Source organism: Schistocerca cancellata, chromosome 1 (assembly GCF_023864275.1).
Source record: "Schistocerca cancellata isolate TAMUIC-IGC-003103 chromosome 1, iqSchCanc2.1, whole genome shotgun sequence".
In the NCBI taxonomy this organism is placed as follows: domain Eukaryota; kingdom Metazoa; phylum Arthropoda; class Insecta; order Orthoptera; family Acrididae; genus Schistocerca; species Schistocerca cancellata.
The window spans coordinates 1,247,931,932-1,247,950,083 of record NC_064626.1 but is presented as its reverse complement, the minus strand read 5'-3'; the positions used below and the strand labels follow the sequence as shown (position 1 = coordinate 1,247,950,083).

The 18,152-nt window shown below is 40.7% G+C and overlaps 1 protein-coding gene across 2 annotated transcripts in view; it reads right to left on the bottom strand.

Moving 5' to 3' along the window:
- Positions 1 to 18,152, bottom strand: part of LOC126094884 (zinc finger protein 37-like) — a 168,522-nt gene that overhangs the window by 92,335 nt on the left and 58,035 nt on the right. For both annotated transcript variants that reach the window (XM_049909524.1, XM_049909533.1), the window contains exons 6-7: positions 8,578 to 8,682; positions 6,028 to 6,159 (exon numbers count right to left, since the gene is read on the bottom strand). In XM_049909524.1, the coding sequence (XP_049765481.1) occupies positions 6,028 to 6,159; positions 8,578 to 8,682 (237 nt within the window). The remainder of the gene's footprint in view (positions 1 to 6,027; positions 6,160 to 8,577; positions 8,683 to 18,152) is intronic.

Below are 18,152 nucleotides of genomic sequence, written 5' to 3'. Positions count from 1 at the left end.
ATAGCGGAGATGCTGTGTCGCAGTAGACACAACAAAGAGACACACACAATTAAAGGTTTCAGCCATTAAGGCCTTCGTCAACACTAGAGACATGCACACACGCAAATGCTACTCACACACAACTGCAGTCTCAGGCAACTGAAACCAATCTCCGACTCAGCATCTCCGCTATATGGTGAGTAGCAACTTTCCTTCTCATAATATTGTTAAATTCCATCATGGATATTTCATTGTTTGTTTGTTGTTACCAAAAAATCTTGAGAAGTTCTCGACCTACTTACTTCAAGTTTTTACATGATAATCTAATGAATGTTTGGACAGACACAACTTACATATTTTATTTAAACAGTGTTGCACAGGTCTTCTTTTAAAATGGTTGTGAGAATGAAAATGCTATACTATGCTGTACTGCGAAAAGGGACGGTTTAATTTCTTTTCTCACACGCAGTTTTAGCTATGACAGCAAGGCATTTAAACTATTACACAAACTGTTTCTCCCACATATATACACTTTCTCCTCATAATAATTTTAAACAAAAATTGAACAATGGAAAATCCAGGATGGAATGTAACAATATTATGAAAAGGAAAGTTGCTACTCACTATACAGCGGAGATGCTGAGTCACAGATAGGCACGACTTGTGAGAGTCTTTTTGTTGTGCCTATCTGCAACTCAGCATCTTCGCTATATGACGAGTAGCAACTTTCCTTCTCATAATGTTGTTAAATAAAAATTGTATGCACAACTACGTGCTTTTTCTCCTTCCTTCCGGTTACTTTAACAGAAAATACGAAAGTTGTATTGTGGCTTATTAGCTAACAATTACAATACTGCTACAGACTCTGAATCGAGAGAGAGAGAGAGAGAGAGGCGAAGGACAAAGAGAGGGAGGGAGGGTGAAGGATAGGGGTGGGGGATGGGAGGGAGAGGGAGGGGGATTGGGGAGGGGGATGGGAGAGGGAGGGAGGGTGAGAGGGTAGAGGGGGAGTGGGGAAAGGGGAGGGGAGAAGGGGGAGGGAGAACAGGGAAGGGGAGGGGGAGAGGGAGAAAGGGAGAGAGGGGGAGAGGGTAGGAGGAGAAGGGGGAGGGGGTAGGGGGAGAAGGGGGAGGGGGTAGGGGGAGAAGGGGGAGGGGGAGGGGTGAGGGGGAGGGGAGAGGGGGAGGGGAGAGGGGGAGGGGAGAGGGAGAGGGGGAGGGGCGAGGGAGAAGGGGGAGGGGGAGGGGAGAGGGAGGAGGGGGAGGGGAGAGGGAGAAGGGGGAGGGGAGAGGGAGAAGGGGAGGGGAGAGGAGAAGGGGGAGGGGGAGAGGGAGAAGGGGGAGGGGGAGAGGGGGAGAAGGGGGAGGGAGAAGGGGGAGGGGGATGGGGGAGGGGGAGAAGATATATATCCAATTCCCATACATATTTAGCAATTTCAAAATATTCCTGGGTTCGCTAGGATCTTCATGCAGACCAAAAGAGTGGTACTGCATGTTTTCTATGGCTAGAGTTGAATTCAGAGGAACATTTTGAATCAGACTATTATAAAATGACTTGATGAAATCAATAATGTTAATTTCCTCACTGCAGTTGTCTTCCTTTGAAAAATAAAACAGGAATTCTCAGTTTTGATTGAATGATAAGTGTGGCAGTGTTAAGACAATTATAATGGCAACTTTGCCCAACAGTGATTTTGTTGTACCTTGTGCTGCATGGTCCCTTCTGTCCAGTTATATGACAAATTAACCCGGGTCTTTTCAGGCCACATAATGTAACTAAACAAAATGCTTCTTGACAGATGCAAATACAGTAATTTGCAATCCATTTCTCTCAATGACCAATGTCCAGGATGAAATTTTTTTAATGCTGGAAATCATCCTCATGAAGCCAGCTTTGAAGTAACGAATTGCATCCAGAAAACTGCCTCATTTCTTTGACACTAAATAGGAGTTTGTTTAAAGTGGGATCATCACTGTACTGATTGTAGCCACAAAGTAGAAGCCATATCAAAGCCTACAGGAGTGTGTCAGTCTTACTTTGTCTGTCAAATTTTTCATGTCCCAAGTGAAGAATAAGCTGGTGTTGCTTCAGCAATCCTTTTTCCTTCCTTTTCTCCTTATGATTTTCAGCACTATGAATTTTATGTGCCATGGGTGATCTATTCACTAATCTTGTGATATTTAAAATCATCAGAGTACCACTAATACATTACAGTTGGGAACACTTGCACACGCAGGGTGTATACATGGACAAGGAAAAAAAATTCCCTGATTTCCCAGTTAGAAAATACACTTTTTCCCGGGTGACTGTATACTTTTCCCTGGAACTGTAAAACTTATCAATCCTTTGAATGGTTTATACATCATTGGCGTAGAACTTTCCACCACCACTTTAGGAAGGGGGGGGGGGGGGGGGGGGGGGGAAAGAAAGAAGGTCTTGGAAAATTTTTGACGATGTGCAGCACCATATATGCGCTGCATATTTTCATATTATGATGCGCTACATTTTTTCGTAATTACAAAAGTGCACATTTGAATGCACCAAACACACCATGTTAATTTCTAAAGCATGGAAACCAAGATTATGATGCCCTTTTGTAAGCCAATCATAGCTCATGTCATGATCTCGCCAGCCAATGACAGCAGATATCCAGACCATAGGACAGATGATGTAGTCAGCGAATAGCAACATCATTGTTAAGTAGTGTGAACACACAAATAGCAAAAGTTAATGGTTTTAAACTAATATACATAGTGCAGCTACAAGAAAATCTAAGCTTTCACTTATAATATTGATCTCTAAGATTAATAAGCGACAAGCAAGTCGTTTTCACATGCAATACTGATCTTTTTTGCATGTGTTACACTGTAAGATTCATCACACAAATGTGCCAATAAAATTTAGAATAATGAAAATAAATGTCTGGTTTTCTGGTTCAAAATTCTTCTAAGTGGGCAGTCCTCAAAATGTTAAGTTGTAAACGAGAATCAAACGCTCTGTGATTTAAGAAATTACTCACATTCTCACACAAAACGTAAAAGGAAATTTACTTGGAAAGTAACGCTTTTCAAACCACCATTCGGAATATTAATTCTTTCAGCAGTTGCCAGAGTGTACCTGAAAACAGATGTGACAACTCTTGTGCAGCTACGATGGCATATGAAGCCCATGTTGGTACATATAAAGCATTAAGACATCTTACATTATGTCATAAAAACAACAGGGCATCAGAGATTATTACAAGAGCATCGGAAGTTTTTAAACCACACTAAATTGCATAATTCGGCTTGGAGTGTCCATTCGTACGTCCAGATTCACAATGAAGTAGGCCCCAACCTGCTATGTAGCTTTTCAGTGCAGTTTTTGGAATGTAAATTTTGTTGGAGTACCAGTACTGTACTATCTTTTATTTGATTCCTTATTATGGCAAAATGCCATACGTGCCAGAAGATGAAAACGTGCACTTGAAATTCTGCAAACAGTATTAACTAGCCTATACTGTGGAATGAAATGATTCGTTTCAAATAAATTGACAGCCTCAGCAGAAAAGGTTCATAAAAGCCAAACTTGTTTAGCAAACTCATAAAAATAATTTCATTGTTCTGCCAGGCATTTATTGCTTGACTGACAAAAATGTGAAATGAAATAAAATCAGAAAACTAAAATTAATAATATATTTCAGCCTTCTGTAATTATGTGAATGTATTTTAATTCTTTGATAGCTCGCGGCCACAGAAATCAGTTTTGTTTTCATTTGACATGGGAGCTGTACACGATACAGCAATATCACTAAATGTAAACATGGGTCACGTGGAGACTATCCCCCCCCCTTTCCCCTCCCCAGTACAACTTAAGACTGCTCTGCGTATGCACAAATCTGGCAACTTGGGTGCATCAAAAAAAAAAAAAAAAAAAAAAATTTCAGTTAGCATATGGATTAAATCAGTCAGAAAAGCGGGAGTAGGTACTGCTCATTTGCGACTGAACTGTGCATGCGTGAGATCCCGCTGGCAACTGCTCAAATGAATCTAAAGTAAGCACTTGTGACATCACACTCATCAGAAGCAATTTGTTGTTACGAAGTATTGCACAGTCTTCATCCTAAGGCCTTCGACACATTTTGCTGTTGGCAGATGCTTGTGTGCGAAAGGTGTTTTGTTGTTGCAAATGGCGCATTTCTTTTGCAACTAAAGTTTATTTTGGTATTTTTCTCTCATTTATGGTTTATTGCTGCAGTATTATTCTGCTGTAGTATATAGTAATATTCTTTGTTAAGAGTATCGGTTTTTACCAGTCAAACTTAAAAAAAAAAAAACTTAAAATTAAAACCATGGAAAATTCCCAGAATTCCAAATAATTCCTGGGTTTTTCCCAGATGTCCTGGGGCGTATACACCTCAACAGGGGGCACAAATTCACAAAGCATGTCCACAGATAGAAAACTTCTTTCCAACCCAAGATGCCTTTGAGGCTGGCAAACATGTTCTCAGACAACCTCTTTTTCCAGCAAACCTATCCACAGATATTGCTCGGCTAGCAACACAAAAAAGGTACAAAAACACATTCCACAACAATGCTGATGAATACACACACACTAAAACCAAACCTCACAATGAGAGCAAAGGAAATTAGAATCCACTGAGTGAATAATACTCTTCTCGACAAAAAGAGGAAGAGCTAACATAAATTTACATAGAATCTCAGAAGACACATTATCGTACAACAATTATAGTTGGATAATATTTTCTTAACCACTGAACAGAAAGGTGTGCCCTAATTTGTTAGTTCTATTGTTGATAGGTTGCCAGCACAACTATAAAATATTATTAATAAACCAAAGCTACTGCAAGGTGAAGCTGAAAGGCTTCCTTCCAGCATCTCATTTTATCCTATACAGGAGATCCTTACAATAGTTGTCGGCCTTTCACTGTACTGCATTACTTATTCATTCAATAAAAAAATCTGTAATTTTGAACTTTTTGTTTAATTTGCAATTGTATTTTATCCATATTGGATGCTCTTGAACTACATAACTTTCCCTAAAAACTGCTTCCAGTCACAACAACTAAAAATCATTTATTTAAATTACAGTCAGTTTCAAGCTTATGCTATCTTCAGGTCTTCAGTTTCATATTTCCACATTAAATGTTGAACAGTCAACTCCAACAATGACACTGAATGGGCAGAAGTCTGAATAGGGTTATTAATTAAATAAACCATCTTCAATTCAGATTTTATTTAATAATCCCGTTCAATTTTTTCAGCATGCTGTGAATTAAGTAAGGATTTATTCTATGGACGACCAGCTTTAGCTCACATGAGCCTATAGAAATTTTGAAAAAATAATTATATATTCATTACAAGAGCATGGCAATGTATAGTAGCAAAATGTGAATAGTGGAAAACAGGGAAATAAGGAACTAGAAACACTGAAAATAAAGCAATTTAAATATGTGCTAGATAAATAACGACAATAAACAAAGGGTACTAGGATGAACATATACGGAAAGAACTCTACAGAAAACCCTGACCAGAAGAGGGTACTTGTTAGTGAAGCACTTATAATTTATCTTAATAAGGGAAAAATTGGTGTGTGTGTGGGTGGGGGGGGGGTGGGGGGGGCGCTGGCGGCGGCAGGAACTGGAGGTATAAAAAGATTACATTATATAAATCAGATAGTGGAAAGTGTCAAGTGCGACAGATAGTGTGAATGCAAATTTAGTTTAAAATAAGAATAGACTGAGGATGACGAAACTATTCAAGAAACTGAAAACTTTAATTTACCAATGGACACTAAAATTCCAGTACAACTGCCATATAATCACAAAAGGCTTTTTAAGAAAATTTAAATGTTTTAAAAATGCAACTGTATTATGTTATAGGCATATCTTATTATATACAGCAGCTTACTTCCCAAATTAAAATATGTATACTGTATATAAGTTTCATGTGCACATGCATACCAAATTGCATTCTACAATTTTATTGTAAATTGCTCTCTTCTCAATCAAGTTCTTCTCTTAGACAATGTAAGGCCAGATTTGTTTACCTGCTGGAATGTAGTCGTGAATCCTGCAGATGAAATGCTGTTGCTGAACTGAGGGTGGCCAGGCGCAGGAACATTAATGACTACAGCAGGTCGGTCTGCCCCCGTGCCGACAGGCGGAGTTGCAACGCGAACCTGGAATTACTTTGCACTAAGACCTCATAACAAAAAAAATTCTGCATTGAACAAACATCAATATGACACTGATGATGAACAAAGAATAAAGTTTAACAGTAATAAATATTAGCACTTGCTAAGTGTCACTGAATCTTTCATTGATTGTAAACAGCAGGCATGTGCACAAACTGTCTGAAGTGTAATTCTATTTCGTCTGTACCAAAACATTTAGTAAATTTGTCATCATCATAATTAAGTGTTCAGCAGAAGCTGCTTGTCAGTAGTATTTCATTTTACCAAACTAGTTTTGGGTGTTGCCTATCATCAGCAGTATCTGTATTACACAAAAGAACATTTCTTATAATAAATTACTTACAGTGTATATAGTGATGTTTTATGCATATGAGAATTTTCAGTTAATTGTAAAGTGAAGAATGTTCTTTAGCGTATGCCAATGACAATATTTTGTAATTTTCATGTAATGATGTCATTACATGATTCATATATACATATAAGTAATCAGTATAAAACAATGGAAATTCCAGGGTGGAATATCAACAATATAAGGAAAAGACGGACTGCTACTCACCACGAAGATGGCATGCTGCGTTCCAGACAGGCACAGTGAAAAGACATCAGCTTTTTGCCAAAGCCTTCATCAAAAAAGGAAACACACATGCATTCAGTCACACAAGCAAGCATACCTTGTGCACATATAATGGCCATCTCTGGCAGCTTGGACCAGAATGCAACTGTCACAAAGAAAGGAAGTAGCAAGCTGGAAGGGGCAGGGAAGGGGAAGAGAAAGCAGTGTACAGATTGGGAAGAGAAGAGCACTACTGGCAGAGTGTGCTGGAACTACACTTCCAACACGTACAGCATCGGAAGGCTCTGGGGCACAGAGCCAGGTATGGGGGAGAGGAATGGGGAGGAAAAGAGAAGAGGAGCAGGGAGGATCAAAACCAGCAAGCACATAGCCAGAGAGTATCACACACAAAAGGTTAGGGGATGAGAATAGGGAGGAGGTGATACGACAAAAGGGGCGGAAACAGTCAGGTGGAGGGTGCAGGGATGGTAGGTTACCATAGCTTGAGGCTGGGATAATTCCTATCTGTGAAGTTCAGAAAAGCTGAATGTAGGGGGTGGGGTGTGGGATCCATGTGGTTTGAGTAGTCAAGCATACTACTTTGCTTTTGGCCTCAGTTTGACAGGGCCATTCATCCTGGTGAACAGCTGGTTGATAGTTATACTAATATTCCGCTCTGAGCTGCTGCCAGAGATGGCGGTCATGTGAGAGTGAGTCGTACTTGCTTGAATGAATGTGTGTGTGTGTGTGTGTGTGTGTGTGTGTGTGTGTGTGTGTGTCTTTTTCCCAGAGAAGGCTTTGGCCGGAAGCTAATGTGTAACTGTCTTTTCGTTATGTCTGACTGCAATTCAACATGTCATCTTCACTGTGAGTAGCAATCTCTCTCTTGCTTATACTGCTGTAATCAGGAATTTTTTTTACAAAATATATGCAGTTGTCATTGGTAACTGGTGTATAGGCAATAACATCTATATAATGCTACTTCCGATTTGTGTAATCTCTGTTAGCAGAGCGAAGAAAGGTTGTCATTAAAGAACTCTAAGGAACTTTCATGGAATTTCTTGTTTTTCATATCAAGCTGTTCGTTTTCCTCTACAGTATTTAGTAAGCAGCCTTTTTTGGCAATATGTAGGACTGATAGACATTGTGTCATGTCACTGTCTGTATAGTTTTGTTCTTGTAAGTGTGTACTAACTGAAGATAGGATCTTTAAATATTGTTTTGAAATATCACTCAGTTTGTCCTATGTAAATCTACTCAGAGTCATTGTGTTTAATGTACAAATTTACAGGATTGTTCAACGTTATGACAAATTTGTGAACGCAATGTGTTCTGATGCCTATTTTTAGGCTACTTTTCTGAAGTGTTAGTCTGATTTACGCAAAATTTTTCTTCAATGGTATGACAGTGTATGTTTCTTGCAATTTTTTCTTATTAAGGTAATGTTGTTTTATTTTCAAATGGTTCAAATGGCTCTGAACACTATGGGACTTAACATCTGAGGTCATCAGTCCCCTAGAACTTAGAACTACTTGAACCTAACCAACCTAAGGACATCACACACATCCATGCCCGAGGCAGGATTCGAACCTGCGACCGCAGCGGTCACATGGTTTCAGACTGAAGCGCCTAGAACTGCTCGGCCACCACAGCCGGTTATTTTATTTTCATTTGTGGGCAGTTTTCTGGTGTCAATTTTGTCAACTATGATGGGCTGTAACCAGTATTTTTTCCTGTTGCATTTAGTCCCATTTGTGACAGAATTCACCATAATGGTTAGCTTATCAATACTGAGATCAGCAGCTTTTTTGTGAAACAGGAGATTGTAGGAATACACCTGCAGAACTAACCTGCTGCAAATTTGGTTGAAGGTTCACAGATGATGTTATGCTTGGAGACTGTGGTGGAGGGGGTACAGCAATGTTGCCCTGAGGTAAAGATGGTCCTATGCAGACCTGAAATCAATAAGCGTTATTAACTTAGCAAACTGAACTTAACATGTCTCTGTTAATAAAGCTCTCTAATAAAATGTAAAACTCTGCTAAATCTCAGACACTGACAATAAACAGGAATTTGGACAACGTCAATTAACAGCAACAAGTACAATTTTTGCACAGCAACACTTCCATATAAATCTAACTTTTTCCATGTGATGGCCACATTCCCCATTCTTTATCTACTACCAGTCATTTGAAATTAACATTAACACAATTTTATTATTATTATTATTATTTATTACGATTGTTAAATGTCTTCAATAATGATTCAATATAAGGACATTTCCCATCATCACGTGATAATGCAACATAGGTCCTATGAAACAACTACTGCATAAATTTCATTATGTACATATTCGTAATGGGTTCATGTGAAGACTCCATCAGAAGACAATTGGCAACATTTACAAAGATAATAGAGCACAGAGAAATCTGGAAAATTTGTGCATTCTGGCTTCTTTCCATCTGAGTGACCGGAGAAATGCACCGTCAAGTGAGACCTCTGTTTAAACAGTCTCAGTTTGTTGGATTCCATTATCCATTTAATCTCCCACTGTCATGACAAATTACGTAAAATATGACACTGGCAAGTCCCAGGTGGAATACAAATAATGAATGGTGTACACGTAACCATTTACCAAATATTGGATGTGTTGAGTGGTCATCAGGCATATAAAAAAGATTGAAACCGTAAAGTCTTTTTATTTAATTCTTCATGCTTTCCCAGCGATCTAATGACAACTTGGGTTGTCTGGCATTCTGTCGGATATCGGCATTGTACAATACAGCGGGTCTGGTGGGTGTGGATCACAGAGGGAACACCCAGAACTGTAGCGAACCAATAACAGAACAGCAACATTCCAGAAGATCGCAGCAAGCATGTGCAGACTGCAGAGGGAACATCTGCAAACCGCCGGTGGAGGGAGAAGGCCACAGTCATAAATACTGGACCAGGTCGGCGCGAGGAGCAGTCTCAGGTCGCACCTGATGAAGGTTACGAGCTACATTACTGAATTATTGTGCAATTACGACACTGATTTCCAGTAGAACACCTGACAACCCAAGTTGTCAAGATTTAAATCAATGGTAAGCTTTTGGAAAAGTGTACCCCTAGTAGCTAACATTCACATCCACGTATGTGGTTACAGTGTCCTAGGACCGAATCCCACCCAGACTTGTCAACTGCTGAACACCTAAACTATACAATGAACTTCTAATAATTCTGTTATTTAAATCACATAAAAGATTTATGAACCTCTGAAAATTGGTTAAATTTAATATCAACATCTGCAATAGCTTCACTGCTCTGAAGATTGTACAAAAGTGAGCACAATCAGGTGCAGTCGGGTAATATAGTTTAATTTGGGGAAGGTTTGATAAAACAATATAGGAGTAATGGAGCCACTGAGTGGTTAATTGGCACAAATCAAAGACTGAAAATGTTGTTAAACTTTTATACTATGTCCTCATCCAGAGCTAACAAAAACACATACACCCCTCCCCCCCCCCCCCCCCCCCCCACACACACACACACACACACACACAAAGTGGTAACCATTGTGCACCGTATCTATGAAATATCCTGATCTGTCCTTGTGCCATTCCCTACCTTTACCCTGGGCCACATGGCCCTATATACGACCCAGAAACAATACCTGTCCTATGCACCCACTAGCACATCCTTTTCCAGTCCCATTACAGGCATGTTACGTATAATCAGAGGTATTATTACCTGTGAAAGCACTCATATCACATAAAAGCTTCCACACGGTATTTTAGTCGCCATGACCAACAACTAATTGCCCACACAAATAAACAGCCACTGTTGAGCTGTGGCCAAGACATCCAACCAAGTCTTCACTCTTTCTACGCTCACATCATCCTCTCCACAGCCTCCCTCTCTCTTTTTCCGATCTCCCCCTCCCAGTCCACTCCTCAACATCACTGAATGCCACACACGACTCAACACATTAGTGCCATTTTCCTATCCTGAGCACTTGCTGCTTCTCCTTACCAGCTGTTAGCCACCATTCCCTGCAACTCTTCCTCCTCCTTCATACTCTCATCACCCATTCCACCCGACACAACCCCTTACCTTAGTTTGAGCTGCACCCTTGATACATCGCAGTGAACCAGTACAATGTGGCCATGCAGAGTGAGTGTGTGTGTGTGTGTGTGTGTGTGTGTGTACAAGATTCTGCTGTAATTACCTAGTTGCAGTCAACAGTTATGCAGTTAAATACAACAGTAAGAACACTACAAGAAACACTCTTCATATTACCGTGGATATAATGTTGCTGTGTCTAATGAGGCAAGCTCTCTGGATGACACTGTTTCCACACATAATTGTAGAGACTGAGGTACCATCTGGAGAGTATGGCTGCCACAAATGAGTATGGTCTGCATGCAACTTCTCATTCAGATGCATGGCAGCATGGATTAAATCCAAGTTGTTAAGGAACAAGCACAATTTCACCACTAATTTCCAGAAGGTACAAACTCATCAGAGGAGTACTCGTTCTAGTCCACTAATTTTCACTAGTTACAGAAGGCCTTTTCAATGTAACTGTTTTCTAAAGGCTGAGCTGTAGAGAAACTAAGATGCAATACAATCAAATATTTATAAAAGAAAACCAAACAGCTGCAAGGACAGTACCTTAAGTGTAAATGATCACTCTTTTAGCATATTTCAGCCTGAAGTGTAACATATCAGTTCATAAAAGTAATAAAGTACTAGCTTTATCTGTTACCAACTAATGGTGATTGTCATCTGCATGTAGAAATTTTGTTAAGGGGGTAATAAATGCAAACACACATATTAGGTGAGAATTGTTTTATAGGTGCATGAAATTGGGAGACTGGATAACGTGTTTCTAAAAGACGGGGCAGGGTGACTGACAGAAACACGCAGTGTGCCAAAGAATCCTGAAGCTCAAGTGGTGAACTACACGCAACAAGCGGCTACACGGGTAGCAGGGGTTGTGTGGCGTGGGCTGGGCGGTTTTTTAGGTTAGATGGCCTCGGGCAAGTGCAGAAAGGGCAACAGCCTCAACGGGTGCGGGGCAAAGTCAGGACATGCGGGGACCAAGCAGCAATCGGTATTGTAATTGTAAACTGTCGAAGCTGCGTTGGTAAAGTACCGGAACTTCAAGCGCTGATAGAAAGCACCGAAGCTGAAATCGTTATAGGTACAGAAAGCTGGCTGAAGCCAGAGATAAATTCTGCCGAAATTTTTACAAAGGCACAGACGGTGTTTAGAAAGGATAGATTGCATGCAACCGGTGGCGGAGTGTTCGTCGCTGTTAGTAGTAGTTTATCCTGTAGTGAAGTAGAAGTGGATAGTTCCTGTGAATTATTATGGGTGGAGGTTACACTCAACAACCGAGCAAGGTTAATAATTGGCTCCTTTTACCAACCCCCCGACTCAGCAGCATTAGTGGCAGAACAACTGAGAGAAAATTTGGAATACATTTCACATAAATTTTCTCAGCATGTTATGGTCTTAGGTGGAGATTTCAATTTACCAGATATAGACTGGGACACTCAGATGTTTAGGACGGGTGGTAGGGACAGAGCATCGAGTGACATTATACTGAGTGCACTATCCGAAAATTACCTCGAGCAATTAAACAGAGAACCGACTCGTGGAGATAACATCTTGGACCTACTGATAACAAACAGACCTGAACTTTTCGACTCTGTAAGTGCAGAACAGGGAATCAGTGATCATAAGGCCGTTGCAGCATCCCTGAATATGGAAGTTAATGGGAATATAAAAAAAGGGAGGAAGGTTTATCTGTTTAGCAAGAGTAATAGAAGGCAGATTTCAGACTACCTAACAGATCAAAACGAAAATTTCTGTTCCGACACTGACAATGTTGAGTGTTTATGGAAATAGTTCAAGGCAATCGTAAAATGCGTTTTAGACAGGTACGTGCCGAGCAAAACTGTGAGGGACGGGAAAAACACACCGTGGTACAACAACAAAGTTAGGAAACTACTGCGAAAGCAAAGAGAGCTTCACTCCAAGTTTAAACGCAGCCAAAACCTCTCAGACAAACAGAAGCTAAACGATGTCAAAGTTAGCGTAAGGAGGGCTATGCGTGAAGCGTTCAGTGAATTCGAAAGTAAAATACTAGGTACCGACTTGACAGAAAATCCTAGGAAGTTCTGGTCTTACGTTAAATCAGTAAGTGGCTCGAAACATCATGTCCAGACACTCCGGGATGATGATGGCATTGAAACAGAGGATGACAAGCGTAAAGCTGAAATACTAAACACCTTTTTCCAAAGCTGTTTCACAAAGGAAGACCGCACTGCAGTTCCTTCTCTAAATCCTCGCACCAACGAAAAAATGGCTGACATTGAAATAAGTGTCCAAGGAATAGAAAAGCAACTGGAATCACTCAACAGAGGAAAGTCCACTGGACCTGACGGGATACCAATTCGATTCTACACAGAGTACGCGAAAGAACTTGCCCCCCTTCTAACAGCCGTGTACCGCAAGTCTCTAGAGGAACAGAAGGTTCCAAATGATTGGAAAAGAGCACAGGTAGTCCCAGTCTTCAAGAAGGGTCGTCGAGCAGATGCGCAAAACTATAGACCTATCTCTCTGACGTCGATCTGTTGTAGAATTTTAGAACATGTCTTTTGCTCGAGTATCATGTCGTTTTTGGAAACTCAGAATCTACTATGTAGGAATCAACATGGATTCCGGAAACAGCGATCGTGTGAAACCCAACTCGCATTATTTGTTCATGAAACCCAGAAAATATTAGATACAGGCTCCCAGGTAGATGCCATTTTCCTTGACTTCCGGAAGGCGTTCGATACAGTTCCGCACTGTCGCCTGATAAACAAAGTAAGAGCCTACGGAATATCAGACCAGCTGTGTGGCTGGATTGAAGAGTTTTTAGCAAACAGAACACAGCATGTTGTTCTCAATGGAGAGACATCTACAGACGTTAAAGTAACCTCTGGCGTGCCACAGGGGAGTGTTATGGAACCATTGCTTTTCACAATATATATAAATGACCTAGTAGATAGTGTCGGAAGTTCCATGCGGCTTTTCGCGGATGATGCTGTAGTATACAGAGAAGTTGCAGCATTAGAAAATTGTAGCGAAATGCAGGAAGATCTGCAGCGGATAGGCACTTGGTGCAGGGAGTGGCAACTGACCCTTAACATAGACAAATGTAATGTATTGCGAATACATAGAAAGAAGGATCCTTTATTGTATGATTATATGATAGCGGAACAAACACTGGTAGCAGTTACTTCTGTAAAATATCTGGGAGTATGCGTGCGGAACGATTTGAAGTGGAATGATCATATAAAATTAACTGTTGGTAAGGCGGGTACCAGGTTGAGTTTCATTGGGAGAGTCCTTAGAAAATGTAGTCCATCAACAAAGGAGGTGGCTTACAAAACACTCGTTCGACCTATACTTGAGTATTGCTCATCAGTGTGGGATCCGTACCAGATCGGGTTGACGGAGGAGATAGAGAAGATCCAAAGAAGAGCGGCGCGTTTCGTCACAGGGTTATTTGGTAACCGTGATAGCGTTACGGAGATGTTTAACAAACTCAAGTGGCAGACTCTGCAAGAGAGGCGCTCTGCATCGCGGTGTAGCTTGCTCGCCAGGTTTCGAGAGGGTGCGTTTCTGGATGAGGTATCGAATATATTGCTTCCCCCTACTTATACCTCCCGAGGAGATCACGAATGTAAAATTAGAGAGATTAGAGCGCGCACAGAGGCTTTCAGACAGTCGTTCTTCCCGCGAACCATACGCGACTGGAACAGGAAAGGGAGATAATGACAGTGGCACGTAAAGTGCCCTCCGCCACACACCGTTGGGTGGCTTGCGGAGTATAAATGTAGATGTAGATGTAGACGATAAAAGGATAACGTCACGAGGACAATGGAAGATTCAGTCTGTGTCTATCCCGTGAAGTGGAAAAACTGTTCAGTTAATGTAACAAATGTTAATGTTCATCAACAGAAATTTGTTAAAAGAAGTGTTTCCTGCTGTCATATTCAGTTACTATATAATGTTTCAAGAAGAATCTATGTTTCTAATCTTGTGGATTTAAGAGATAGTTTGGACTTACATTTTCAGCCTCAAGATTTCAGTCCATGGAGATGAAGTCAATGAGAAGAAGCAGCATGGTAAAGCAAAAGGGGATCTCAGGTGATCATATTATGGTTTCTGTACCCTATCAGCTCTCATTCTTAAACTGTCTACAAATTATCTGAGGCAGAACACAGGTAACACTTCAGTGCAAAGTTTCGTAAATAATATGGAAGCACTTTTAACATCAATGCAACCATGTGTAAGTGCAAATTAATCTCTGCAAACATGTTATGCATATCGGACATTGAGCTGAAAATACAGTAATTGAACAGATACACCTGAATGGATACAAAATAACATTACTGCAGAACTAATAAAATTGTGCGTGTGATTTTGGAGACAAAAAAATGAAATAAAGTCTCAGCTCTTGGATTGAAAAAAATGTTGCACTCAACTGCTCTTTAAATATTGCAGCACTTTATGCTATTGGGACTACACAAGTTAGAGATCATGACAGTATACACATCCTGAACTGAAAATGTTTTATTTCATCAAGAATAAAGAAAATAGTTGGCTTTCATCAAATAATATAAAATTTAGCGAATATTTATTTTGTGGGTACAGCACTTTCTAAAATATCCCTAAATATCGATTAAGATGAAGAGGTGACAGGAACTGCAAGACTACAAGAAACGCTGACCATGGCCGCCTGTATTAGAGGCTGTAGGACTGAAATGTGTCTGTGTTACATTAAGTACTGCCATATGGCTGTGATGGTATGGTAGATATAGACGTGTTTGTAGTTGTAATGTCATGTCTTGCATTTGACCTGAATTTTCTGGGGAAGTGCAGCATACTGGATATAACAAAAATCATAGGACACAGCCATGACTAAAGTTGAATAGAAAACATAAATGTAAGTACATTAAAGAAAGTTCTGGCAGAATATAAATAATTTAGAAGCAAGGGAGACCATTCACTGTGCAAACCCAGTGAGCTCCAGTACATTGTGCTCAGCAGAATGTGTGCCACTGGGTGGACAACTGTGTTCCTAGCCACAGTTTGGTGATGGCCATTCATTCTAGAGGACAGCTGGTTTGTGACCATACCCACATAAATTGCTGTGCAGTAATTGCTGCAGAAACAGTGTATGACACGACTGCTGTCACAGATGGCTCTGCCTCTGATGGCACAGGATACACCTGTGACAGGACTAGATTAGGATGTGTTGGTTGGGTCAATCTTGCACCTGGGTCTTCCAGTGGGATATGACCCATGGAACAAAGGGTTGGGAGTGGGAATTGCATATGGATGGACCAGAATGTTGTGTAGGTTTGGTGGATGATGGAATACCACATTAGGACAGGTGGGAAGGATGTTGGGTACGATGTGTCTCATTTATGGGCATGAACACACATAATCAAAACCTTGGCAAATAATATGGTTGAGTTGCTTCAATCCAAGATGATACTGGGTGATAAATGAGGCACTACTTTGCAGCTGATTCTTCGAGGGAGGTTTAGGAGTGTATGAGGATATGGCACGAAAAATCTTTTGCAGACTATTTTTGGGAGGGAGGTAAGATGGAGAGGAGAGGGGGGCAGGGGGGAAGAGCCTGTTTTTGTGAGAATATCAGTGTGTTGAGCAAGGAAATTCTGTTCACTGTAGATGCACTGTCCACAGGTGGCCAGGCTATATGGGAGTAATTTTTTTTAGTGTGGAAGGGATGCCAGCTCTCTAAATAGAGCTACAGTTGCAGTTAGTGGGCTTAATAGGAGACATCAGAGGGATGGAGATCAGCATCCAGGAATGTGGCACATTGGGTTCAGGAAGCCCCGGTTAAGCAGATGGGAGAGGAGGCGTTGAGGTTATGGAGGAATGAGGATAAGATGTCTTGACCCTGGGTCCAGATCATGAAAATATTATCAATGAACCTGAACCAGAAAGAGGTTTGTTGTTTGAGATGCTAGGCAGGTTTCCTCTAGATGGTCCATAAACAGTTTGGCATATGTGCCAAACGTTGGCACCATCGCTGAATAGCATCAATGAAGCACAGATGTGATCTGGGTCATAAGAATGGGCTGACTGGTTGCAGGAAAGCAGTTATTTCTGGACAATCTGCCAGTACGGTTGACACCCTGAACTGAGGTGGCTGGGCTGTTGTTTATACGAGTCACTAATGTTTCATAAGTGACTTATTGCATGGAATGCAAGTTCTTCCAGGTGGAAGCAGTATGACAAGTAACAGCGTGAGTGTTAAGCATGTTTGTCCTTGAGCAGAGCCTTGGATTCTGCAGAGAGCTGCTATTTGTTCCCTTAGGAATGATGACGATGATGATGATGATGATGATGATGATGTAGTGGCTTTTTACCTGCTGACAAGGGGCATGCCATGATTGTATTGATATGGGATAAATACAGACTTAAAATGGATTCACTCCTCAACCAGCTGACTTACAGAACACTATCTAGTGACCCTACAGAAAACATTAAGTGCAAGACTCTCTCTGTTTTGAAAAAGAGGATGTTGTTGGAAGATTCACACAAGAAACTTTATCCAGGTGCTGGCATTTTGCCTTTGTTGTATGATCTGCCAACGTTACATAAGGCTGGGGTTTCTTTATGCTTTATTGTTAGTAATTTGGGTGCACCCACTTATAATCTGGCCAGGTATTTTACATCTGTTCTCAGCCCGTATGTTGACCACGTGTGAATATATCTTCAATTGGATGGATTTTACTTGACGGTGGAAATCTTTGAGGCTGGGTCCTCTGGCTTTACTACTGAGTTTTGTTGTGGTATCTCTATTTACATGTGTCCCTCTGGAAGAGTCCTTGTGTCTGATTAGTAAGAAAATGGATGTACAACTGGTGAAGCTGGATCATCATGTGCTGTCAACAATGTATTCATTGTTTAATGGCAAAATTTGTTAACAGAATGATGGAGTGGCTATGGGTAAGTCACCAACTGATGGAGGACTTTGAGGACAGGTCACAGAGGACTTCAGCTTCGCAGCCAATGTGCTTCTGGAGATACATAAACAATACCTATTTTTTATGGCCTTACAGATGTGATGGTCTCAACAGATAATTGGACCAATTCAAGTGACTCCATCCCAGCATTAAATTCACCATAGAGGTTGAAAGTCATGGGACGCTTCAATTTCTGGATGTCAACACTTACAAAAAACAAGATGATGATATGGGACATAGTGTTCACCAAAAGATGACACACACCAATCAGTATCATCATACTAAGAGTTGCCATCCACCGCACAAACATAATGGCATCTTTAGGATTCTGGTACGCAGAGCATATGCCATTTCTGACATGGACAGTTTAGACCAAGAACTTG